The sequence below is a fragment of the Rattus norvegicus genome, chromosome 18, assembly GCF_036323735.1.
Source record: "Rattus norvegicus strain BN/NHsdMcwi chromosome 18, GRCr8, whole genome shotgun sequence".
In the NCBI taxonomy this organism is placed as follows: domain Eukaryota; kingdom Metazoa; phylum Chordata; class Mammalia; order Rodentia; family Muridae; genus Rattus; species Rattus norvegicus.
The window spans coordinates 24,999,621-25,027,353 of record NC_086036.1 but is presented as its reverse complement, the minus strand read 5'-3'; the positions used below and the strand labels follow the sequence as shown (position 1 = coordinate 25,027,353).

At 42.4% G+C, this 27,733-nt stretch overlaps 1 protein-coding gene and 1 long non-coding RNA gene across 5 annotated transcripts in view; one reads left to right on the top strand and one right to left on the bottom strand.

Moving 5' to 3' along the window:
- LOC120098266 (uncharacterized) overlaps positions 1–24,568 on the top strand; it is a 36,295-nt gene extending 11,727 nt beyond the window's left edge. The window contains exon 3 of the long non-coding RNA XR_005496413.2: positions 22,545–24,568. This is a non-coding gene — a long non-coding RNA (uncharacterized LOC120098266). The remainder of the gene's footprint in view (positions 1–22,544) is intronic.
- The window catches only part of Camk4 (calcium/calmodulin-dependent protein kinase IV), a 218,903-nt gene that overhangs the window by 48,701 nt on the left and 142,469 nt on the right, over positions 1–27,733 (bottom strand). For all 4 annotated transcript variants that reach the window (NM_012727.3, XM_006254523.5, XM_063277096.1 and 1 more), the window contains 3 exons: positions 26,737–26,799; positions 24,765–24,847; positions 9,519–9,591 (listed from right to left, as the gene is read on the bottom strand). In NM_012727.3, the coding sequence (NP_036859.2) occupies positions 9,519–9,591; positions 24,765–24,847; positions 26,737–26,799 (219 nt within the window). The remainder of the gene's footprint in view (positions 1–9,518; positions 9,592–24,764; positions 24,848–26,736; positions 26,800–27,733) is intronic.

Here is a 27,733-nt window from a genome sequence, read left to right as displayed (position 1 = left end):
GGCTTCCAGTTTAGGTTGTTATGGGACTCCCAAGTGTGCAAATGAGTGGGTCTTGGTCTTCTCTTGGGCTCTTCTCCTTATGTTGGTTTCTCTTGTCCAGCTTCTATGTGATAGCTTTTGTTTTTTTCTTATTATATTTATTTTATGATATGGCATTGCCAGCTCTTAGAAGCCTGTTCTTTTCTAATGAGAGACAGAGGGGAGTGAAAACAGACTATGGATTATGAGTGAAATGGACTATGCTTTATATTGCTGTATCATGTTGCCGAGGGATGGGATTGGAATGATTTATCTTGGTTGACAACGTAGCACATATGGGAGAGGGGGTCTCCATTCTATGGCCTACTGGGATATCTGTGGGGCCATTTTCCTGATTATTAATTAATGTACGGTTCACCCTACTGTCAGTAGTACCAACCTTAAGCAGGTGGACCTGTGGTATATAAAAGAAGTAGCGTGGATATGAGACTGGGATTGGCCCAGTAAACAGTTTTCTCCACAGAATATGCATCAATTCCTGTCTAGAGATCCTGCCCTGGCTTTCCTCAATCATGAGCTGACATAACCTGTAAGGTGAATGAACTGTTTCCTCCTCTAGCTGGCTTCTGTTGACATTTTATCACAGCAGTTAGAAACTAGGACAATATCATCCAAAATTTACACAACCCCAAACCACAATGTGATATAGAATGTGATCATCAATGTAATATTCTATTACATTATTCAGAAAATTACTAAATACATGTTCAAGAATTCATCTCCATTCTCCTGGGATTCCAAGGAAAGAAGACCACAGGTAGAACTTGATAAGCTTCTGACATCGTTCTTATTGGTCCTGACAATGATGTGTGGAAATGTTCAGAGAGGAGAACATCCCCCCACCAGAAATTGCTTTTAGATCACCAGTTTTCTAATACTGAGATTCGAAAGGGATATAGATTATCCCCTGCTCCCAAATCTGTTAAAATAATTAGATAAAGTGATCTAGGCTCTGCCTGAGCCACCAAAGTATTTTATTATACATTTATAAAAATTAGAATATTAACAGAAATGTTTCCTTTTTATTTTGCTAGTTCTGATTTCTCGATTCTCAGTAGTTCTTATTTATGGGTAAAATAGTATCATAATATTTTAATATTATATACCTTGCATTAATTAACATCCATCATTAAGTCTGAGCAGAGAGACAGAAAGACAGACACAGAGAGACAGAGACAGAGACAGAGAGAAAGAGAGAATTATCTCCCACAGGAATAGACTGATTATATCAAACAATCTACATTCTCTGTTCTGTCCTCACACTGCTTCATTAATCTCTCAGAATTGTTTCATTGACACTAAGTAGAACTGAGTAGGCATGGTATTCACAGAAACGAGGGATAAGTGTCAGAAGCAAGCTGATTCTTAATCGCCTTCAACCTCATTATCCCTTCAAGCCTCACTTCACCCGGATTTAGTGGTGTGTGGGTGTGCATTTGATATTTAGTGGAACACAAGTTTGGGAATTCAGTGGGACTAGAATCTTTTTATCTGGAGTGTGCCCCTTGTGTTAGAACTGATGGACGGGAAATCATGCCATACACTCATCTTTGAGATCCACTCAGAAGTTTGCTCAAGGAGTTCCGTGTGTCCAAGTAACAGGACATACAACTCAAAGTGACAGAAGCACTGTGTACTACTGTCCTCTGTGAGATTCCAAGAGGGAGGAAGATCCGCTGGTGATTTTGTTTTTACCCTCTGCCTTATATGTAATTATATTACTCTTTATAATTACAAAGGCAGCAAAGCAATTTTCAACATCACCTACAGACTCCACTAAGGCAGGGAAACATAAATAGCTTCTCATCATTTGGGCCTCCTTGTATGAATGGGAAATTTCCCCAAAATGTGACAAGCTCCCCCCCAACACACACACACACACACACACACACACACACACACACACACACACACACACACACACACAAGCCATTGCACGGGATCAGGTCAGATGCCCTGACTCATGCCAAAAGGGAAGGTGGGGAAAGAAGTTCTGATAATTTCCATTCTTCTAAAGGAGCCTATGTTCCTCTCTCAGCAATGAGTAAGACAGCAGGGTGAGAGATGGGGTCTACACATCAAATGGTGTAAGGAAGATAGATAATAGAACCCTTACAAAATGTGTAACTGTTCTTTAGCATGGTCCTCAGAACTGAAGACAAATAGTGGTTCACATTAGTATTGATTCTTTTGGTTTTATTTCATTAGCTTCTAGAATCATTCCTTACCCTGTGAAGACGACAAACATGAGAAAACCATGGAAAACAGTGAATTTTGAGAAATTTATAAATAAGTTCCTGTAAAATTATTTATGATCTCTCAACTTTAAACTCATCTTTCTATAGTCCCCTTTACAAAGCTGGAATCTGACATTTAGGCCACCATTTTCCATATCTTGGCTTTGCCATGAGTTGGACGTGAGGCTGGACGTTGGAGAAGGTGAGGGAGCTGCTCCCTGTTTGCTTTCTGAGTCAGTTTTCCTAAGTAGTGTCCCTAACCACATCTCTCTAAAACCAAGCTCTGGTTCCCCTTGCAATGGCATGTCACCTTGGTGGCCCTAGTGGCTCTCTTTTGTCATTCCCCAGTCTCTGAGGTGGATGTCAGGTGTGTTCCTCTATTGCTCCCCTTCTTAGTGTTTGAGGCTCAGTGTCCTGGTTGCCAAAAGCAGCTAAGGGAGGAAAGAATTTATTTCACCATATACTTCCAGGCAACAGTTCATCACCTGAGGAAAGTCAGGGCAGGACCCTGGAGGCAGGGATCGAAGCAGACACTGCAGAGGAATGCTGCTTACTCATTGGCTTTCCCTGGCTTTCTCAGTTACACTTCTTACAGTCCAGGCTCACTTGCCTAAGGCTGGTAATGCCCACAGTGTGCTGGGCCTGACATCGGTTAGCGATTAAGAAAAGGCTTCCTAGACACGGTTGAAGGTTTAGCCAAAGAAGACAATGCCTCAATGGGGTCCCTTCTTCCAACTGTGCAAGGTTTACCATGAAGCCTAACTGGCATAGGGTCCCCTGCTGGAACTTCAATTCAATGACTGACCAGCAGTCCCCTGCTGCAGCTGAGGATCCCAACTCAGGTCCTCACACAAGCACAGCAAGCACTTTACCCCCCCCCTCCCCAGGCTTCTTTCCAATCTCAACTACCTATTATTTTAATGCTTAAATGCTCTGTTTTTTTTTTTTCACATCGTCTTGAAGGTTTTAATGCTTTTCCCTACAATTATTTGTCACCATTATCCAACAACTCTCCCAAAAGCTCTGTGATAACCGTTTTCTCAGTTTTAACCAAATAATTTAGTGCTCTACTCCACATGTACAAATTATCTCCAGGCTCTAAAGTCTTGCCTTTAGTTGAGATGTACTCCAGAGAGTTGTGGCTAGAAAAAAAGAGAAGGAATGTGACACTTGTGGAGGTAAGCAGGGCCTGGTGACATTTTGGAAACAGAGGCTCAGCAGGCAAATGGTGGCTCCAGGAAAGAGACCGGCAATGGTGGTAGTAGTAAGAGGCATGGGGCGACAGAACACTCCCTTGTTGTGCTTGTCCTTTAAGGTTGGCTAGGACAAGGAGACTGCTCCAGAATGTTCAGAGCAACCCAGACCGATTCGCCAGTAACTATGGTGATTTATTTCAAGGAGAGATACCATTGAGGAAGACTTAAAGATCTGCCTTAAACATTCAAAGCTAAAGTCGATTTCAAATTTGCTTGCAGACTCTCCTAACTGCCATCGGAGGGGTTGAAAGCAGAAGAGGCAGCATTATAGTAGGAGAAAGAGTAGCATACACAGAGAAAGGAAATGTAGGCTGTGACATATGTCACATGCATGGGACAGCTATGCCTGTAACACATTTCCCCCCAGGCTCTGCAGGCTGTTTTTGCTTCTGTGTTCGCAGCCTGTGTGAGGTGCACGGGTGTGGGATGTTCCAGGGTCTCCTTTCTGTCCTATGTCCCTCTCTACTGCCACCGCTGCAGCCCCTTTTCTGCAGCCACCATTTGCCTGCTGAGCCTCTGTCACTAAGCTCTGCTTCCTTCCCTCCATAAGTGCCACATTCCTCTCTCTTTCTAGCCAGTTCCCTGGCATTTCTCAATTTTAAAGCCATGACTTCAGATTACCCTGAGTCCCAAATGTCCCATTTTCCATAGCTAGCTATAGCTTTGTAGTTGACAATAAGCTATTTTGAAGATGCCAATCATTTCTCTCAAGTCTAAATCTGCTTTGCCTTCTACCTGTGAAACATTTGGGGAAAAGGTTTGAATTCTCTTAACCCTTAGTTTCTCGGAGATCTTTTGATAGCCTGTTTCAAGGATGTCTGGCTTGAATGTAGTAGTTTAGAATGTAAACGGGAATTCTGTGAATGGGTAAAATAATACTTTAAAAAAACACAGGATTAACAGCAATCAGCCTAACTTTCCGGCCTAGAATAGACAGAGGTCTTGGGGTTTTGTTTCACTCTTCTTAGGGAGGCTTATCTGCAGCTTCCCTGACTGGATCCATTGTTTCCTAAATCGGTATGTGCTGCATGGGAGATTTCGATGCTAAGAACATCCGTTCCCATTCACTGAGGGTCACCAGCGTTTCTAATGGCAGCTATCTGTTGGCATTGCTAAGTTGAAACACGCTTACTGTAATAAACCCAAGAACAGTAGGCATGTCAACAGGTGAAGGCAACTTGAAAGGAGAAATAGAAAACTTCTGGATCCATACTACACAGAAAATGAATGGAATGACACGGAGGGAGCAGGGGAGGGATTTCATTCATGGAGGCAATGGGATATTGCTTTGTTTCCTATGAAACGGATAAGCCAGATATCTCATTACAGACTGAGAGAAGATCAGTGGAAACCAGGCTCCCACTTTTGTGGGACTAGGGGATAAATATTAAGCACAAAGTAAAGTACACTTTCAAGTAATGTAGGTTCACAAAGACAATAACATGCGGTACTGAACCAAGGTACACTACCAGGTTCCTGTAGGTTCATGGAGACAATAATGCATGGTTTTGAACTGAGGCAGCTTGGAAAGGATGCGGAAGGCACAGTTTTCACACAATGGAAGGTCGCTCTAGAGTTAGAACCTTACAGTGGGAACCAGGAAGCAGAACATAAACTGTGATCAAATGTGACAGAATAGGGATCAGAGAAAACAGGTTCGAGATAGAAATTAGCTTAGGTCTTTCTAGGGTCAGAAAAGGGGACCAACGGGGGCAAACACAGAAAAGGAGAGTGGTGGTCAAGTGCCCTGAGAGTGGGGTGTCGGGAGAGCCCTCAATATGGGAGATATTCTGAGATATCCAGGAATGTTTGATTATCTTGTTCTGCCTTTTTTCCCAAGTCACTATGTAACCCAGGCTAGCCTAGAGCTCGTTGTGTGTATAGCACACACTGACCTCAAACTCACTATGCTCTTGCTTCTGCCTGTGATGTGTTAGGACTTCAGGCTTCCTCACCGCACCCAGAGAGTTCTCAGGTGCCAATGTGACCTAATCATAGGAGTGATTAGAATGGTTTATCACTGGCGTCATAACTCCAGGGGAGGAGAGCGGATGTGAGGTCATGGAATTGTGTAGCCAGTTAGGTTTGGCAGGGTATTAGAGGGATTAGTAATGATGAGAACAAGTGGTCAAATTCATGTTGTTGCCTGGCAACATTCAGACTGGCAAGATTCAGTAGGATGAAGACTAGGATTTTAGGAGACAGATGTCGAGTGGCAGTGTCACCAAGGTGAGACAAGCCTGAAGGACACGGCCAGAGTCCTAGGTTAGTATTAGAGAAAAAGAGATTTCTGCATGTGCCTGCCTGAGACAGCCTGAATACAAAGGGAAGAAATGTGTGGTGTGGAAAGCGACTGCACTTGGTCTCAGGAAGTTGGTTCATGCGAGGTACACAAGGAAGGCTCCCTTCAAAGTAAGATCTTACTTAAAGTGAGATCACACATATTTTAAAAAAAAGCGGGGATGTTGGCACCCATCTGTGTGTATTTATTTTTATGTGTTTGAGTGTTTTGTCTTCACATAGGCAAGTGTACCATATGTTTGCCCTGTTCCACAGAGGCCAGAAGAGGGCATCTGTGGTTACAGACTGGGGTTACAGACAGTTGTAAAGGACCCTGGGGATGCTAGAAACTGAACCCAGCCTCTCTGTGAGAGCAGCAAGTACTCAATACTGAGCCATCTCTCCAGTCCTGAAATCACTGTCTTCTGACAGCATACAACGGCCTGTCATTCAAAACTGCACCACGATGTAACATTCCATGAAGGACAGACACGCATCTGAAGAACTGGCAGTGAAGAACGGCAGCAGAATGGAAAGTACCAGAGGTGCAGCCTCCCTCGCCGAAACAGCCACCCCACTCCCCAGAACACTCCACACACACACACACCCATGACTCCACACATTGCACCACTCCGCATCCCCTCCAGAAGCCTCTCCTTACCCTGCTCTAACTACATTCATACCCCACATTTTTCACCCCAACCAGAGCCCATTGGACTAGGAAGGGGTTTTCTGATTCAAGCTGAGCCAAATGCAGCTTCTGTCTTAAAGTCTGGACTGGAGATCAAGGGGTATTTTTATATACGTTCAGAAGGCTCAAAGCATGGGGGCACGTTAACGAACATATTGACTGCATCACTTTCTGAAGACGAAAAACGGTGACCGTTGTAAAACAGGAAGCACGTTGGGAACCAAGTTCAGTGTCAAAGGGTCCTGGTAGCTCCAGCCGCTTGCCTGAGTTCTTCACACCCTCCGTGAACTTCCAGAGACCCAGCCCCCGCCGTGCACACTCTGTGACTTTTGCTAAGATGAAGAATAATCTTTGAGGATTATTCTGTTTTGGAAAACAAGAAAAGTGTCCTTTCTCTAGAGAAGCCTGAGAAAAGGAGTTCCGTGGAAGGACACGGGTATCTCTCCTGTTCCCTTCCTTGCACTGGCCCACATATAGCCACATGTGTGGAACCAAGAGCAGGTGACAGAGGTAAAAACATGAAAGCATGCTAACCTGGGTGGTAATCTACAAATGCCCTGCTCGGGAGGCTGCCAGAAGCTCTCCTGTGACGGATACGCACACACCCAATCACCAGCGTACCTTGGTCTTAAACTTTTGGTTGATGTAACATGTAAAGCACAGAAAAGCGTCCTGAATGATCGTAAGCTGAGCATAGGCCAGCTTTTGTTTGTTCAGATTTACAACATTTAGTAAAGAATCGATTTAATGCTCTGCTCTTCTGCTCTCCTGAACGCCGCTTTGATGTACACTCTCAGCCTTCCCACTACCATGTTAGGGTGAAATGTTAGGCCGGATTTAGAAGAGGAAATTAGGGATACGCCCCAGCTCCTGTACAAAGCCAAGCTCAGCTCTGACTCCCAACGTGCCTTTGACTGCTGGCTGATGTGAGCAAGGTCTACCCGCAAAGTCTGACAGATTACAAATCAGTCTTTAATATACACTTACTACTGCCATCGTTGAACTAAGACCTCCCCAAACAGATGTAGCAATTATGAAAGACAATTCTAGTCATGCACTTAAGGACAGGAATCGGAGCAAATAGAAGCACATTTTGGAAACTCGCGCCAGCACACCGTCTCGGCGGTGAGCGAGATTGGGTTCAGGGCCAGATGAAGGGAGATCCAACTCAAGGTGAGAAGGGAGAGGAGAGGAGAGAGAGGACGTATTAGAAATCATTCCCGAGTTTGGAAGCCTAAGAAACTAGGGTGAAAAATAACGTAGAATGTGGCTGCTTTTGTGTACAGTGAGAATATGAACTTGATACTCAGTATACAAGTAGCCAGGATGTATGTCGTACATATAGGGTAAAATTTTATTAATCCTTTCCAGTGTTTTCCTTTTCTCTATTTTCTCTCTCTTTCCCCCTCTCTCTGTGTGATATGTACATCCATGCATATGTTAGGATGTGTGTGTTAGTGTAAATAGTATTCTATTGCTCACCTCCTTAGTGTTTATTTTTACAACCATATTTGTTCGCTTACTTCATTTTGTGTGTGTGTGTGTGTGTGTGTGTGTGTGTGTGTGTGTGTGTGTGTGTCCATCCGTATGTTATAATGTATGTGTGCAGAATAGAGTTGATTCTTTCCTTCTACCTTATAGGTCCTGGGGATACAATCAGACCCTGGGACTTTGCAGCAAATGCTTTTTAACCACCGAGTCATATCAGCTTCTTTTTGAGACAGAGTCTTTCAGTGAACCTGAAACTCACTGTAGCTTCTAGGGTTGCTGGCCAGCGAGTGACCAGGACCAGCATGTTTCTACCCACGGCATTGGGGGTAGAGTGATGCCTTGGTTTCAACATATGTACTAGGTATTTGAATTCTGTTCTCGGTCGCACAGCAAATCCTCCTATCCACCAAGCCTCTTCCCAGCCCACACTTGTTTTTCCTGTGGATGAAATGAGTGGAACGTGTGTTTGTTTTCTCTTTTTTTTGGTGATTTCTTAAGATAACAAACTAAAGAATAGTATTATTTGGCTGTGGGATTTCTCTCCATAGCCCTGGCTCTGCTGGAACTCTCTCTGTAACTTGGCTAGCCTCAAACTCAAGGGATGCCTCCTGAGTGCCAGAAGCAAAGGTGTGTGGTTATTTTATTTTTTAACTAATTCTGGTAAACATCCTTCTTTGGGACCTGTTGTGTATGCTCAGAAAATAAGTTGTTTTAGCTTCATGCTCAACAATGAATCATTAAGATAATCTAGCCAGTGACCAGAGCTGGAGAGATGGTCCAGCAGCTGACAGCTTACTGCTCTTCCAGGCCATCTGAGTTCAGCTGCCAGCACTCAGTTAGGGCACTCTATAACTTCAGCTCCAGGGACTCCGACACCATCTTCTGGGTTCCTGACACTTACATGTACGTGTGTGTGTGTGTGTGTGTGTGTGTGTGTGTGTGTGTGTGTGTAGAAATGGAAACCAGCGACCATATTGGAAGATTTTAATCAGCATAGTTGAAACATGTCTCATCTAGGTAACAATTACCTGAATTTCGAACCAAATTGTGAAATGACGTATTCATAAACGTGTATTTGCCTCCACGATTAATTTATAAAGTTGTACATCAATATAAAATTTCATCTTATATTTTCCCTCAAATATAAAAGGAAATGCAACAGCAGCAATCTCTATGCTTTAGGGCCCATGTTTAACTTATTTTACCTTCTTCCATTTCCAATCGAACTGCATAAAATAAAACCAACAAAGAAATACACTGAAAAGTGAGGAAGGAGATGTTAGAGAACAAGTAAGAGCAGTAGACAGACTGTGAATAGCTCGACGGACCTACAGGGCGGCACATCCTTCAGATGCGAGTAGCCAGTTCGCTATGTGCATTAATTAAGCATATTTTCTTGCGCTACCTCATCCACGCCTGCACTTTGCTTGCATTGACACCACACACCTGCATGGCTTGAATGATGCCTGTAAAAGGCAGAGGTGGCCAACGGTTGAACACTCACGGCTGCTGATTCGTACTTACAGCAACTGCCTCCAGGATCTGCTTCACAGCATCGGCCGCGTCGCGTTCACTGTAATAGCCTTTCTCCACAATCCTGAAGGAAATAAACACAAAATGCTTCTCAGACAGATACTGTTAGTTGGATGGGTACTAAAGGAAGTTAATTAAATCAACGTCAGAGAAGATACATCTGAACAATTGCAACAGCTTTTCCAACACCAGGGGGAAGATTCCAGAAACAGCCATTCTAAAATCTCAACTTTGCTAAGAAAATGAAAAACATTTATTTTCTCTCGGTTTAACCCAACCACTAGCCTTTCTTATTTTAACTTTAAATTGTAAATTATTTCAAACATCTGCCAAAGTAGATTTTTATTCTACATATATCCCACCTTCTAATTTATGATGATCTTTATATCTGTCTGAAGATTTATTTTCTTTCATGTTTTATTATTTTAAAGCAACAGCATATACTCAAAGGATAATAAATCTTTGAAAAATCATAGCATAATCACAGTACCATACTTGTAAAGTACACCAAATCTTTATATTATCAAATATAACCCAATGCAATTTTCCAAGTTCACAAACATGTCAAATCTCTGTTTATTAGAAATTGTTTTCAAATGAAATTTATAAAACTTGGGTAGCTATTTTTCAGAAAGTAACTTCATTTTGTTTTTGACTCTTTTAAAACAAAAAATATACCTTTTCAAAGTAGCAGTAGCTGATGTTAATAACTGAATTAAAAATCTATAAAATGTTTCAAAATTGGGAGATAGAGGAGGAGGAGGAAGTGTAGGATAGAATTGTGATGATAAAATAAAAGAACATAAGGAAAGCTCTTAAAGATTGTAGTTATTAAACTATCAAAAAGATACATTTCAATTTTTAATGATTCTACTTATTCATAGAAATGGTAAAACGCAAACTCATAATCTTTTAAAAGGCTGAGAAGAAAATCTCCTAATGTGCCCCATTGCTTTATTATTTAGACACTTAAAATTTATTTTGTTTTTCCTAATTATGTACGTTGCTCATAAGCCCTCCTCCAAATCCTAGATTATGTCCCTGAGGTGTTTATTATTTGCTTCTTAAAAACCATTCTCATAAATATTTCCTTACAACACTATATATCTTCTACAATTTATGACAAAGTTAGGTAGTTAGTTTGACTTATAAAAACATCTATTGAAATAATGTATTTTAAATATGTATTTATTTATTTAGTGTGTTGGGGTCTGTGTGTGGGGTTATGGAGGTAACATGACACCCCTGTGGGAGTTGGAGGACAACTTCCAGGGACTGAACTCAGCTGGTCAGGCTTGGCAGCAAGACCCTTCATCTGCTGAGGTATCTCACAGAAATAATTCCCTAGACTACACTTTTGAACATTTAACATGTAATACGGGGCTGCAGAGATGGCTCTAACAGACATCCCGAGCAACCACACGGTGGCTCGTACACCTCTATAATAAGATCTGGCGCCCTCTTCTGGCCTGGAGGCATACATGCAGCCAGAACATCATTTACATAATAAATAAATACATCTTAGACCGCAACATAAAACTAATGGAAGAGAAAGTGGGGGATAGCCTTGAACACATTGGTACCGAAGACAACTTCCTGAACAGAACTCCCGTAGCTCATGCACTAAGATCAACAATTAATAAACAAGACCTCGTGAAATTGTAAAGCTTCTATAAGGCAAAAGACACAGTGTACAGGACAAAATGGCAGCCTACAGAAGGGGGAAATATCTTCACCAACTCTACACAATGTAACAGTACTTGTACCCAAACTACATAACGAATTCAAGAAATTAGATACCAATAACTCAAGTAACCCAATTTTAAAAGGAGGTGCAGAGCTAAACAGAATTTTCAATAGAGGAATATCAAATAGCCAAGAAGCACCTAAAGCAATATTTAACGTCATCAGGAAAGGGGAAATCAAAACGACTCTGAAATCCCATCTTATATCCATGAGAATGGCTAAGATCAAAACCTCAAGGAGCAGCACGTGCTGGCAAGAATGTAGAGCAAGAGGAACAGCTCTCCACTGCTAGTGGGAAGAAAGGCAAACTGGGACATACACTCTGGAAATCAATTTGGCGGTTCCTCAGAAAATTGGGAATAGTTCTACCTCAAGACCCAGATATACTACTCCTGGATATATACCCAAAAGCTGCCCCACCATACCACAAGGATACTTGCTCCATACTCACAGAAGCTTTATTTGTAATAGCTAGAAACTGAATACTCTCCAGATATCACTCAACTGAAGAATGGATAAAAAATGTGGTTCCTTTACACAACGGAATACTATTCAGCTATTAAAGACAAGGGCATCATGGATTTTGCAGGCAAATGGATGAAACTAGAAAATATCACCCTGAGCGAGATAACCCAAATCCAAAGGACATGCATGGTACTCAATTATAAGTGGATATTAGCCATAAAGTACAAGATGATCATCCTGCATCCATAGACCCAAAGAAGCCAAATAATGAGGGCCAAAGGAAGGATGTTTGAATCCTACTCAGAAGGGGAAATAAAGTAGACATCGAAGGTGAATGGAGGAAGGTAATTAGGTGAAAGAGGAGACAGGGATGGGTCAGGGGTTCAAATGTAGTGAGAGCCAGGGAGAGAAAACAGAAATCAGAGAGGGGGCTGCATGGAGGCGATCTCTAGGATGTGCCAGAGACCTGGGACACTGGGAGGAGTCTACAGGGGTGGCTCTAGCTGAGACTTCTAGCAGTAGAGGATATGGAGCCTGAAGTGGCCAAGGCAGGACGACCAAGTGGAGGGATAAGGACAGCAACAAATCCACAAAACCTTCAACCCAAAATGTGCCCTGCCTACAAGACATGCAGGGACAAGGTGGAGCAAAAAGGAGGGAATGGCCAACCAATGACCGGCCCAATTTGAGACCCATCCCACGGGCAAGAACACATCCCTGACACTATTAAAGATACTCTGTTATGGTGGTAGACAGAAACCTGGTGTCACTGTCCTCTGAGACGCTCCACCCATTAGCCAGTGGAAAGAGATGCAGAGAACCACAGTCAAACACTTGATGGACCTGAGGAGTCTTGTGGAAGAGTTGGGGGAAGGATTGAGGAACTCGAAAAGGACAGGGACTCCTCAGGAAGACCAACAGAGTCAACTCACCTGGGCCCTTGGGGCTTTCAGAGTCTGAACCACCAACCAAAGAACATACATGGGCTGGACCTAGGACCTTCCTACAAGGTGTGCAGCTTGATCTTAATGTGGATCCCTCAATAACTGGAGTGAAGAGGCTATTCCTGACTCTGTTAACTGCCTCTGGATCCAGTAACCCTAACTGAGTCACCTTGTCTGGCCTGAATAGGAGAGGATATTCCTAGTCCTGCAGTGACTTGATGTGCCAGAGTGGGGTGATAAAGAATGGAAGAGGATGATGTTTGTGGAGGGGCTAGAAGGAGAGCATCTGTGATCAGGATGTAAAATGAATGAATGAATGAATGAATAAATAAATAAATAAATAAGTAAATACATTTTACACAAGTCTGAGAGAAGAGAAAAGGGTTTTCTGTGACAGAGAAGGTGGAGAACTTTCACTGCCATGTTGCTACCTCTCCACTTTGTGCTCTAGATAGTTTGTGCTGTAACCATCACAAAGGTGACTGGTGGCTTCCCTATACACTCTATCTGCAATCTCAAGGTCTTCTATAGTTATGGTAGAAAGGAACTGGTACAAATGTGATGGAGAATGATCAACTGTGATGGAGAATGGACAACTGATAATTAGCTTTCTTTGAAACCTTTCAATCCTACCCCAAGATGGTAAACTAATTTACTTCATGACCTTCAATTTTTTTTTATTTTCTATTGAATATAAGCCACCTACCCTAAGGAATTTTGCTTCAGCAATATTTATGAACTAGTGCAGAATCTGGGTTTCAGAACAAATATTCAGGAACTCTTTGGATGGAGGAGTGGCATATTAGTGAAATAATTCATCTAACATTCCGACCGATGCATTTATTCATTTAATAAATATTATGGAGTGACTGCTGTGTGGGGTTCTCAGGAGTGAGTGAGGCATGCTCCTTTGCTCTTTGCACTGACGAGCTCTTTCCTTACATCAGTAGACAGGCTGTGATGCAGGCAGTGGGGGCTCACTAGAGAGGTCAGAGAAAGGTAATAATCTAGGTTAGGATCTTGCGGGAAGAGAGATGTCTCAGATCAGACCTGAAAAGTGAACCTAAGTTTCCTAGATGTCAAAAGGGGCGGGAATAGGGCTGAGAGTGGATGAGGAGTATGGGATCAATAAAAACAGGACACTTGTCTGCCCAGTAGTAGTTCTGATGAGTAAGTGGAGTTTTATAACTTGGACAGCAATGTAAGGTAATTATGTCTCAGAAGATCCACACTTACAGGTTCCTGCTGGTCTCCTGTAGACATGTACACTCTAGGGCGAGCCTTTTCCCTTCCTCGGCCATCATTCTTCTGCACACTATTCTTGACTCTCCTGTGTATATTTCCACAGGGTGATGTCATCTACCAGAAGAGCTCATTGCCACTGAGTAGATTTTGATGTCCTGCTCATGGATTTACAAATTTCTATTAAAGGCTTTTTCATTCTAAAAAAATGGAAACGAGGCTACAGAAGAACTAGAAAATGAGGGTGGGCAGCAATAGTCCACAGCACACCTTCCTGTCTGACATGAGCCAGGCACTTTTGGGGAGAAAGAGGATTAGGCTTCATTTGGTTCCATGTGAGATGGTAAAGAATTATCATAGAGCTACATACTCATACATAGTAACTATGAGATGTCATGCCGGAGCTTATATGATGGAGTTATTGATCAGCTCCCTAATGAGGAGCAGAAGCATCTCGTGAGCAGGAACACATAACAAAGACACGAAGTTCTGCTGCATCTTCTACCTCACCTCAACCGTAATTCCACACAGTCGACCTTGGTCCCTATGACCCTTCCTCTGATTCTCGCCTTCTGCTAAAAGGAACTTTGCTCTCAGACAACGTTTAATCTTCGTCACAGGGTTATGTTTCTGGGCTCCAGACATTTCATTATAAATATCTTATAAGTTGGGCTATCTGCCCAGAAAGCTTGAGACTGATTAGTTAAGGTCAATAGCACCGAACTCTTTATGATAAATATGGGTTAATAACAGGACTCTGATAGTAAGTGAAGATATTAATGGCCAAGCAGAGGAAGATGAAGGTGATGTGTGGACACAGCCTCTGTGGGACTTGAATCATTCTCAGAGCTTGGCAGCAAGCACTGCTCATAGGAGTCTCTCAATAATTAGTCACAGCCTCATGACTGATCGCCAAATGAATGGATGTCAGAAAAATGTCAGGCTGAGGCCATCTGGACAGTCCCTTGGCGGGTGTTCTTATCACCACAAGCAAAGGCACTGGACTGGAAGTGATGCCCATCCCAGCCACCTCAGCCCTTAGCTCTGGAGACCTTATCAGTGCTTTCTGAAAGAAACCCGGGAAAGGAGGGTTCTAAGTTCAAGTGGTGTAGACCATTTTAGATATGACTTATTTTAAACAATGTCGAAGTGATTCAAATTCAGCAAAACAGAAAGCTTGCTTCATGAAGTGACATACATTCCATTATACAAGTTAGCTGACATCGTATTAAAAATGGCCCTGAAATGGGACGAGACTGGGAAGTCAAGGGTTTACAGCTCTATACAAAATATACTAAACTTTGATTTCCAGAAGTAACAAAAGTATTCAGTCACTGTAAGGGCTGTAGAGCTTTAAAAAGAGGAAATAATTTCGCCCCTGATTTTGGTCTCTCGCATTCTATAAAACATTTGGATGCTTCTAGAATTTTAAGATCATTTTCAAAGGCCCAAGCCTGACGACTGGTCTCCATGACACAACTCCACACTGTTGTTAACACTCCATTGTTAGCTAGACTAGAAGGTTCAGAGCTAAAACGAAACGTCTCCTGGCATCTTCAGGACAATCTATCCCTAGACTACGCTTCCTACAGGATGAGAGAGTGGAAAATAGTGCAGGGCAGCTTCCCCGGGCTCTTTGCTACAATATCCTCGGCCCTAAGAGTTTTCCTTCCTTAAGTACGTTCTTTTTACTGCCACGGCTTTGCTGCTCTGGTCCATACAGGCCTCTTCTTCCTAGCTGATCTATTTTCCTTCTTATCTTTTCCTGTTTAATTGTAGGATAAGAAAATATGGGTACTAAGTATTTCTCTCTGAGGATGTGCCATATGCATGACTCTGGTGCATTTGATCCTCTCAGAATAATTGCCACAAATTGAATTGAGCACATCTCCACCCAGGCAGTTAGCAGAGGCACTAACAGATGCAGAGCTCAGATCATGTCCTGAGGCCTCAGACTTCCTGGCACACAGATTAGCAGCCCTCCTGCCCTGTGCTCCAATCGTGTCTCTTTCTCAAATGACTGGGCTATCAAGTAGCGGTAGGTTCATGGGAAAAAGACATTGGGCTGATGAAAATGTGTACAAGAGGATTGAATGTCGTAAGATAAAAGCCCGAAATAACATGAGTTTCAGGAATCAAATCTCAGTGGATAACAGCACACCACTGTGCTATGACACATAAAATTCTATTAAAATGGATATTTCTGTGTCTCAGCATAAATGTGTTTTTCCTTTATAGGCTTCATTTACTGCTTTTGCACATTTCATTGAAGGCGTCCTCATTTATATGCTTTCTTCAAGAACCAGAGGGCCTTAGACTCATATATTAAAAAAGCAATTTCAAAGCTCCACCAGCACCTGCCATGTAGGAGCTCTAGGGAGGGGAGCGGGTTGTGGATCAATGTGGGTACTGGCTGGGGAGTTGCACTGCAGGAGAAAGAGAAGGGCAAACCAAATTGCAGGCTTGGGAATGGGCCCAAGGGATTTCTGGTCCAATTCTTTCATACTAGAGATGAAAAGTCTGACACAGAGACTCTCTGTAAATTGCTGGAGAACACGTTGTTCATTCAACCATTCACTTGACAAATATCTCACCACTGTTTGCTTTCTGCCTCGCTCAGCATTTGAAATGGAGACGAAGAAACATGCTACCCGCCCCATCTCCTGCCAGTACACCGTGCTTTGGGTATCATTCCGCCTGGGAAGGTCCTTGTCTCCATCCTCTACCTGGTACTTTCTAGTTCCACTTATAAGAGTCCTAGTTCCACTTTGAATATTTTCATACTGTGGCTTTCTTTACTGGTGTCAGTATACTTTTGTTTGGAAGATGATGACAATATTAAAAATATCCCAGTCCAAATCAGTTTTCCTTTTTTCCCAGACTTGGGTTCCTTGGGCACGGAAGCAGTGTACGAGAGTTAATGTGAGGGAAATGAAGCAGGTAACGAAGCCACCATGGTGAGGCGATGCAGGGCTGTAAGTGGATATGTTGGACATAGTTGAAAACGTATTCACTTGAACTAAAAATGGTGAATAGTGGGGTTGGAGAGATGGCTCAGTGGTTAAGAGAGCTGACTGCTCTTCCAAAGGTCCTGAGTTCAAATACCAGCAAGCACATGGTGGCTCACAACCATCCGTAATGGGATCTGATGCCCTCTTCTGGTGTGTCTGAAGACAGCAACAGTGTACTCACATACATAAAAATAAATAAATCTTTAAAAACACTTTGAGAAGCTTTTGGGCTTCTCTGGCTGAACTCTTGCTTCAGAACCGAGAAGGGGATAGATTAATGGAGGGAGGAGCCCTTTAGCCACAGAAAAGAAAGTGATAAGGCTGCAGAGGGCAGAGACAATAAATAAAATTAGCAGATTGGGAACTGCTAAAAGAAAGGAGGAGACGGAAGGAGGAGAAATCTGTGCTGATTAACTTCATGGTTAGCCAGTTCACAAAGGCTGGGGGCTGAGGGAGACAAGACTTAGAACTGATGGAAAACTTCTGAGTTCATCTGAGCCCTGGGGGATTAGCAGTGTCAATGGGATCCCTAGTCAACACCCCCCCACACACCATTAATTTTCTTTTCCTCTCCACTGATAGCCTAGTTGCCAATGTAGCTAAGCTAAAGGGAATATAAGATAAAAGGGAAAGGTAGAACCTGAGAGATTGAAAAGGGAAAAGACTCTGGAAAGAGATTAAGAAGGAAACACCTGGGGCTGGAGAGATGGCTCAGGGATTAAGAGCACTAGCTACCCTTCCAAGGGTCCTGAGTTCAATTCCCAGCAACCACATGGTGGCTCACAACCATCTATAAGGAGTTCTGATCCCTTAAATGGCATGCAGGTGTAGATGCAGATAGTGTACTCATGTACATAAAATAAATCAATCTTTAAAAATCTTTAAATGAGAGGGGGTAAGGGAGGGAGGAAGAGAGAGAGAGAGAGAGAGAGAGAGAGAGAGAGAGAGAGAGAGAGAGAGAGAGAGAGAGAACTGAGACAACTGGAATCAGGGAGCATTTCAGGGGTGAGGTGGAAATAGTACAATGGAAGCTCCCTAGAATCTCTGAGGGCGACCCTAGGCAAGACTCCTAGTAATGAAGAAAGCCATTGACCCAGGTCTATAAATGAGCGGTCTGCCTTAGTGGGCACTCAGCCCTCAACAGACGCTTCTGTCCATTCACTTTTGAACATCACCATTTCTCTCTCCAAGTGCTCCTCTCCACCAGATATTGTTGGGAGAAAAACACCACGGCTCCAACACCGGAAAAGCAGTCTATCAAGTTTGAGCTGTCACACTGCTTATGATCCAACTTGCCCCCTTTCCCTGCCCCCCTCCCTGCCCAAGCCCCTGCTCCGCTGTGTCAGGAAACATCCAGCCCTCCTGGAAACCCCACATTAGTTGAAATTATATACTACAAAGTCTTCCCTGTGCAGTGTCTTCACCCAGTGGCGTATCTGAGGTTCATCTGTGTTTTGGAGAGTTTCCAATGCCTGGACGATATTTAGTTGTACATCTCGCTTGTTCAGTCAACAGCTGGTGACATCTGTATTGTTTCTCCTCTTGTAACACACCGCCCTTTGTATGCAGGCATCCACTAGGATCTGCTGTACTACCCCCCAGGACGAACAAAGGGAAGCCTGCTACACTTGCTGATACCCTTGACCTTTCTGATGCTGGAGGAACAAAAAATCTTTTCTTTCTCTAACCCAGGAGGACCAGACTGTGTAACCAGCATCCACTTTATACGTAAGATAGAATTGAGTCTGCCAGAGCGGGAATTCCTTTAACTTATTCTTCCCCAAAGATGTCTAATCTCGCGGGCCTGTGATTTCTGCATTGCTTGTCATTCTTTCTGCTTCTGAGGAAAGGTATTTTCTTACCCTAACAAGTTTCTTAGACTCCTGATAACGTCACCAGGGCTTTCTCTGGAATGTTCTTCTGAACACATGTTCCCTTTCCCAAGGATCTCGCCTGCTTTGTGTATGTTCCATTCCACTAGAAAATTAGTATATTCCCAAGGCTTCATCTTAAAATAATAACCAAGTCTCCCATGTACCTTCCAACTATCTCACCCTCATCATCTCCTTTATATCCAAGTTCCTACAGAAAGCACACTTATTTATCTGCTCAGAATCACAGTGCATAGTTGCTTCACATATAGCCATAAAACCACATAATGAGATTATTTAAAATATCTACATCTAAAACAAGTATATGTATATCAATTCTCAGGTTAACCTAATGTCTTAGTAGGACAATTTGATACTTAGTTATAATTGTCAACTTGATGGAATCCAGAACTCCTGGGAGACAGACCTCTGGCCATGTTCGTATGGGGCTATCTTGATTGCATTAACTGTCTCCCTTTTCACGACCGAGCTCCTGGAGTGAGTAAGTGGAGAGGATTGAGCATTAGTACCCCTCCCTGTAATGCTCTTGCCTCTTGACTGCACACACAGTGCGACCAGCTACTTCTGGATCTTGCTGCCTTGATTTGCTGTCATGGCACATGCTACCTTTGAACTGAGAAGCAGAATAAACCCCCTTCTCCCTTAAGTTGATTTTGTGCTCTATCATTGTGACAGAAAAAGAGACGGTGACAGGAAGAATGCTATTCAACTAGTCTGAGGTTTTGTTTTGAAGTAAGACGATCAACAATAGCTTACGCACAAGGAGTACGACATGATAGAATAATCATAGGCTTTGTAAAACCCCAGGCTTGAATTCAGGCTGTTATTAGATGTCTAAGCTGTGTGAGTGAATGGAAGCGGATGAGCTTCTCTGATCCCCAGTTATTTGGTCTCTAAAATGTATATAAGAAGACCTATGTAGTGTCTGTGTTGGAGTGAGGCCACTCTGGTAAAACGCCTTGCAGATGTCAGGATCCCAGGATGTATTAGACGTGGTTCTCACAGTGACTGATTATCCTTTATAGAAATAAAGAAACTGTAGAGCTTTGCTTCAGAGGATTAACTTAATGACAATTTTAGAACAACAATCTTCTTTAGTCCAGACGTTTCATGAATTTGGTTAATTCTGTTATCAACCATGACGCCAACCCAAGGAAACAAGGCAACAAGTATTTCTGGAGGTTTTGGTAATGACAGTTTCCTGAAAATTCAGCTAGCCTCAACAATATCAGTTAAAATTCCAGGAGCAGATGGATGTACTTGTCTTGATCATATAATTGACAGCAGCTCATAGGCTAAGTGCATGACTCTGAAATACTGTTACCCTGTTCCTTGTTTATAGACCCTTTGTGAGTTACTAAAAGAACATTTTGAGTTGCAGAAAGTACAAAAACCCAAATTTAGAGTCAGAGATATAAAATTCAAGCGTGAGTTTCCAATACACTAATATTTTCTTTAGCTCATAGTCCTGGCAAGAAAAGCAAAGGCCCCACAAATCCAGATGAGTGAATCGTCTAGACATAGCTTTATACAAGACTAGCCTATACAACTCGGATTCTCCACAGGCAAAATCAACATAAAAATAAAATAAAATAAAATAAAACAAAACAAAACAAAACAAAACAAAACAAAAAAGACTTCATTCAAAAGCCAAGCTCTCAGCAGGAAACAATGCCAGCAAAACCAGCCTGTCCTTAGGTACCTTTATTCTTCCTCCAGTGCTGAAGAAACAGCTGACAGACTGAGAAGCTGCTCAGAGCTGAGGGACAGAATTCAGCATGTAAGAGGTGTCAAGGGGGAGATGTCCCACTAAAATCACATAGCTGAACATGTGAACTCTTAAAGGATCTGTGGGTCTTTGGCAAAACCAGAAGGACCTACAGGGGACTACATTTTAACCAGCCTGGTGTCTCTTCACATTAAACCATTCTCTCTCTCTCTCTCTCTCTCTCTCTCTCTCTCTCTCTCTCTCTCTCTCTCTCTCTGTGTGTGTGTGTGTGTGTGTGTGTATGTGTGTGTGCATGCATGTGTGTGTGTGTGTGTGTGTGTGTGTGTGTTAAAAGTTAAAGAAACAATGTGCTGTCTTCGAAGAATCAACATTCAAAGCTTTATGCTCCACAATCTTTTGACACTGGTAAGCAAAACCTTATAAAAAAAGAAATAAGCCAGGAGAGGCAGGAGGCACCTTTAAGTCTAATTAGAAGCCCGCCGTTACTGCTGTTTTGGCTGGAGGTAAAATACAACCACTTCTAGAGAGAGAAAAAAGAAAGAACACTGTACACTCCGCAGAAAGTGTGCAGCATTAAGGCTGACAAATGATAATGGACATCGCTGAATGTTACTGCTCCCAAAAATGCTTCTCTGTATTCAACACAGTGAGCATGCCATGTATATGCTGGTGAGCCTTAGGGGAAAGGTGAACCACCCACCTCACGATGGATGTCTTAACTTATTACTTTCAATAAAAGGACAGCTGAAAAGTCACGGGTGTTAGTAGTTGAAAAATAGGGCCAGAGAAGAAAAGTAAGGTGGACTTGAAGAGACAGTTAGGTGTTCAAACAACTTATTTCTAGAAAATAACACGAATCTAGTGTGTTGTGTGATGTGCTAAAGATCAATTAACAGGAAGCATGGAGCACACTGCATATTGTCTACAGAAGGTATGCATGTTGGTTTCCAGGACTTTGAATACATGGGGATATAGTGAGCCCCCACAAAGTGCATTGTGGTAAGAATATGATGAGACAACAGTTTTACCCTGGTGGTAAACAAACTCATACCAGAAGCTTCTTGCTCATTGAGAGGAAATAGGTGTGTTACCTGGGCAAATCCTGAAAAGAGGGGGAGAGAACTCATGTGCTGCTGGCAGACAACATTTTTAAGCTTTTCCAGAAACCCTCACAATTCTGGTTTCTCCACAAGAAACGTTTTGGTGAAAGAAAAATTAATATGAAAATATTTCTATCTTATTTCCTAGAGGACTATACCTATGATTACAAGATAGGCTACTTGATAACGCCAAGTTACATGCCCTTTATAGAAGTGCTTTGTACCGAGAGAGAGAGAGAGAGAGAGAGAGAGAGAGAGAATGTACATGTATGTGTACAACTTTGCCAGCTTTGACACAACTGTTTCTGTTTCAATGACCAATAAACTCAGTTTAGAAAAAGCAAAAAAAAAAAAAAAAAAAAAAAAAAAAAAAAAAGAAAGAAAGAACACTGATCTGAAAGCTCCAAGTTTGCTCAGTTAGAAAGTTTATCGAGAGGGAAGTTAGGGTTTTAAGAGTTGTGATAAGACTGAGAAGAATTGAAATCTGGGTGCTTTCTTTTTCCTGTAATATCAGAATTATGCAGACTTTTAAATAAAATGTATGGATATGACTTTTCTAAGAAAAGGCATTGGTTTTTTTCTTCAAGATCCTAAATCATTTCTTTAATCTCTCAAGGGAAAGAAAACCAATAGACTGACTAGTAATGCAAAATTTACTTCAACTTGATAAACTTTGAGAATAACTGTGAGTTAAGCAGCATCATGTCAACCATGCCGAGAACGTGAACAATATTCAGGGGGGAGGAGGGTCTATCTTTTAAAGTCACTGAGAGCTTGCACCGTGGTGAGTACTTTATTTGCTCTGTCAGTCTTTTATGAAACAAATTCTTCATTTATTTCTACAAATTAAATTTATTAACTTCATTTCTGTTCTTATTTTTTTCCTAGAGCTAAATAAAATTCATCCCAGATTCTCTCATAGAAGCTTTGTAAGGAAGAAGAGACTCTTGATTACAATTAATTCAAGTGAAGAGAGGCGGTAGGTAAATCATTAAGTAGAGCTGGTGAGTGGTAGCTTCTACGTGGGATTCTTATCTGCAACTGCTCATAATTAAGGAAGGTGAGGTTTCTATGTAATGGAGCATAATTAGCAGAGAAATATGCAAGGTCTCCTTAGAGAGCCTTCATACCGCCACAGCCAGTAGAATCTTACATAAACATATCATGCATTTAGACAAAGATTATAATCACAAAAATATTTGTTTACAGTGGTGCTATTAAAGGAGCCATTATAAATAAATACTGTTGATACTCCAGAGAAATCTTGTCTGAGCTCATGGGAACAGGAAGACGTAGGCCATCCTTATAGTGGGTTTGGCGTACCCAAGACTTCTTAGCAGCAGTAAACAGCTTCAAATTTGTTCCAAAGCTCAGGGAAGTTAAGCGCATCCCTCTAGATTAGCTTACCTTTGAGTAGTAGGGTCAGGATTCAGAACTGTGAGACTATCAACAAACAATTGCCACCAGAAGGTTACTCCTGCATGCCCACTCCTTGTGCATTATTCTTAAAGTAGTCAAAATGTTACAGCATTAAAATATTTTTTTTCTTTGGTTCTTTTTTTTTCGGAGCTGGGGACCGAACCCAGGGCCTTGCACTTCCTAGGCAAGTGCTCTACTACTGAGCCAAATCCCCAACCCCACAGCATTAAAATCTACTTATTTGTCTTGATTTATCTGGGCTGCTGGATTAATGGTGGCCTTATAACATACATAATATACAACAGACATTTATTCTTCATAATTCTATACATTAGGCACAACCAGGACACCAGCAGATTGTTTCTGAGGGATGGCTTTGTCAGAGATAGAGTGAGGCCTTGGATGGGTGCCTTCACCCAGAGGAAGGAGCGAGTGCCCACTTTGGGCTTCTTTCACAAGGCCACTCATTCTATCCATCCAGGCTCCCCGATAGCCTATCTCCCTCACAGAGGAACCACCTCTATACTGTCTGTCATCTTGGGGGTTAAGGTTTAAATATGTGAATCGGAGGGCAACACATACATTCAAGACCACTGCAGACGTCTGGAAGTGGTGTCTTCTTTCAACATTCAAAGCCAAACCGCTTTTGATACCTTTCTTCTTGAGAGGTCATTCATTCTTATGGTTGATTATTCATTTGGGAAAGACGTGTGGAGCTTTTGACAAGATCTGAACACTCAGTCTTGTGATTTCCTCTATCTGGTTAGCTATCTCTACTCTGTTCTTTTACCAAGACTCTTCCACCAGCTTCTCACCATTTCTACTTTATAATTACTTCATATTGCTATCCTCACTTTCATTCTTTGTTGCCCTGATGATTCCCCCACAGAGGATCCCTCACAGCCTGCCCACCTATAATTCTCCTGAGGAGGCATGGAGGAGAGACAACTATGGAAGCCTAAAGATGGCTTGGCTTACAGTGCTTTCGGATTGGGGGCATCCTCTCCTCTCCCAGTCTCAAACATCCTTGAGAGATAAGCTATGACCAAACACCTCAAAAGGCAACAAATGGGCCAAAGAAAGCCAAGCTTTACTCTGCAACATGAAACTTTTTACACAGACTTCTATACTGGAGAGAATAGGCTACAGATAATCATTTAAAAATTACTGACTTTTATGAGTTTTTGGATCATGAAAGAGAACACAACTTTAAGTATTTTCTCACAAAGATAATCTCGGGCTGGAGAGATGGCTCAGAGGTTAAGGGCACTGTCTGCTCTTCCAGAGGTCCTGAGTTCAATTCCCAGCAACCACATGGTGGCTCACAATCATCTATTATGAGATCTGATGCCCTCTTCTGGCATGCAGGCATACATGCTGGTGGAACACTGTATACATAATAAATAAATCTTTTTAAAAAAAGATAATGTCATAAATGCTACTATTTACTTAAAATATGTGGTTCTATAAATTGATATAATTTGATAAATTGATATAGTGCTTTTCTTTTTAATTACATACTTATTTATCAATTATGATCTACTTCTCTTCAATATTCTTCTCGAGAAAAACACATCAATTCATATAATCGTCTCATTATGAAGGATCTTAGGAAATTTTCCTTACCACCATTCTTTTGGTGATACAGAGCAAACATGTCTGTTGTTTTGCACTCTAGGTCCGACTTACCTGTCAAACAGTTCTCCTCCTGTGACTAGCTCAAGAACCAGGCTGATTTCTGTGGGGGTTTCAAATATTTCCTTGAGTTTTATCTGAGGGAAAGAGGCACAGTAAGAAATAGCATCAACAGTGGCTCAACTCATCTTCCTTGACAATGTCTAACAATATGGACAATTGTGTACATTACCAAGGGTTGGGTTAGATCAGTGAAAGTCCCCGTTCTAGCACCAGGCAGGCAGCTGCCGTTCTCTTTCTCAGCTGTTGATTTTGTCAGGAAGCTCAGTTTTTTCAAAAGTCTTATTAAGTTTTGATATTTTTCATTTTGAAATACTCTCTTAAAAACACTTCCCAAGTTCTACTCAAATGTTGCAATCTTTCTCCCTCCCTCTCTCTTTCCCTCCCTCCTTCTTCCCTTCCTTCCTTCCTTCTTTCTTTTCCCTAGAATCGAATACAAGACCCAACTTTACAAAGTTGTTTGAAAGCACCATGGTTGCTAGAGATGAGCAATGCTCTATCCTGGAAACAACAGGTTTGGAATTCGTTTGTGAGGTAGCTCGGGGTGGGATGGGGTGGGATGGGGTGGGGGTAAAGTCTGTGTGTAAAAGCAGCCCACGTCAGCAGTTACAGAGTCCCTTGTTTCTGAAGGTTCTTGGACAGAGTGGTGGGAGAGAACTGACTGACCACACTAGGGTTTCATCACATTCAGATAATCCAACCAGATGTAGACGTCTCTCCAGACATCAGATATTGACGAAGCCAGAAGCCAGCACCGATCTCTATAGCGGCTTCCTCAGAAGGAGGACGTGGAGAACGGGCCCATGGGAACTGAGTATGACATGTTTGAGAACTGCTTATTCAAAGCGTCCTCATACTTCACTGCATACAGAAGTCTGCTTTAGTTCTGAGAAGCAAGGCACCTGGCCCCACACTGTGGATGACAACATTCTAAGCTGCTTGTGGCAACCTCGTTCTCTGGCCGATGAGCCTTGATGTAGCTGGGGACAGTGTTTAGCTATCTCTGGCCACCAAAGGTTCAAGAGAGAGCTCGGCTGCAGTCGATTCTGAGAAACAACTCATCTGACTCTGCAGAGGAGGTCCTTCCGATTTCTTCCTTGAATATCAATCTGGGGATTTAGGGAAATGTGCAGCTAACACTACGGGTCCATGACAATAAGGCACAGGGTGAGAAGTCAAGGCACCAAGGATGGGGAAATGGCAGGCACAGGGATGTGTGGAGCCTGGGCCCTGGGTGGCAACCCAAGATTGATGAGTCAGTGCTTCAGTCCATCTTCCTATTTATTGTAAGAAAAGTATTTGCTCTGTGTAGCTAAGCGCACCTTTAACGCACATGTCAAGCTGTGTGCCCTGAGCATTGCCGGTCATCACCCTGCACACAAATAGGTATTTTTCTTTTAAGAAAAAAAATTAAGTAGATGGTTTAATTTATAAAATCAAGATGCTGCCGTGAAAATGATTTTGTTCTTTTTCACTTCATTGATTCCAAAAAGCTTTTCACTCAGTTTTCCTCAGAGGCGTCCTGACAGCAGAGCTTCTGGAAACTGGCTAGTTTTCCCGTTCACGTACATCATTTGTTTGCATCTTTGCATTATTTCTGAAGCGGACACTCTCCCAAAGGCTGAAATGACTTTGCAAAGCAGTGCCTTTTGCTTCAAAGGCCTTTTCGGCAATGGCATATTAAAAAGATAGGCAAACAAAAGAGGGAGAAAGTCAGTGTTTCATTAGAATAAAACAAATTTCTCCATTTTCCCTTCCTTTTATGCATGAACAGAGGCATGGTATGCACTGCTAGTCCATCTATTCTGAAACTGATTGGAGGTGATGAGGTAAGGCCTTGGGTTAGGCCAGGCTGCCTCATAGAGAGGAAGGGCAACTTTTCCCCATCAACACGGACAGTGGAGGACAATGAGCCCATCCTGCAGCTTTGGAAATGATTTGAAATGGTAAGCTAAGAGCCACTTACGATGTTCGGGTGTGAGAGTCTCAGGAGAACTCCTATTTCAGTTCTCACGATCTTCTTGTCCACCTAGAAGGTAAAATGAGACAAACAGAAAAGGGCTCGAGCTTAGAAAAATGGTGACTGTGCCTCACATGAGAAACAGCATTAGCCAGATGGGTAAATAAAGTAACTGGAAAGGAGTGCTGTCTCCTTGTTTCTGTCTCTGTCTCTGTCTGTCTGTCTCTGTCACAAACAGACACACACACACACACACACACACACACACACACACACACAAACAAACACATGGTCTTATTATATAGCTCAGGGTATCTGGAACTCTTAATCTGCCAACATCAGCCTCCCTGGGGCTGGGACTAAAGGTGTTTGGCAGATCCATACTCACGGATCTGCCTCACTAGCTCTGATACCTTCTTCACACTTAAAGCAAGGCTATATTGACTGACAGCTTAAGTAGTTCGACACAGGTGTCATGGGGAGCACCACAGGTGTGAAGCAGTTACCTATTCTGCAACTTTTTACAAGCTACAAGTAAAATGACTTTCTTGTTTGTGGACAAGATATCACTGATACTTAAGAGCACTGTTACTAGAGCAATAGCCAAGCCACTTCACACCTGATGGTGGGCTCTCTCCTGATCTTGCTCCCTCTCTTCTCAGATAGATGCCCTACCTCTCTTCTTCAAAGATGAAGTAGATCCACTGACTACTGGAGCACACAATTTACAAGATGTTTTACATGGCATCTACCCCCTTTCCTATCAAAAATCATAACTACCATTACCACTAACACACAAGTTCAGCCCAACCTGCCCTTCACTGGTAGAGGTCTTGCCCAACCTCATAGAGCTGTCGGTCACTTCACCACCTTCTTCAGATAGATGTACCACGTAATTCAGCCTAACAGTCACACACTGTCCTGTGGAAGGGTGATAGCATCAAGGCTTTCTGCTAGAACCAAGCCATCCCACAGAGTCCTCCCCAGAGACTGTGCTTAAATA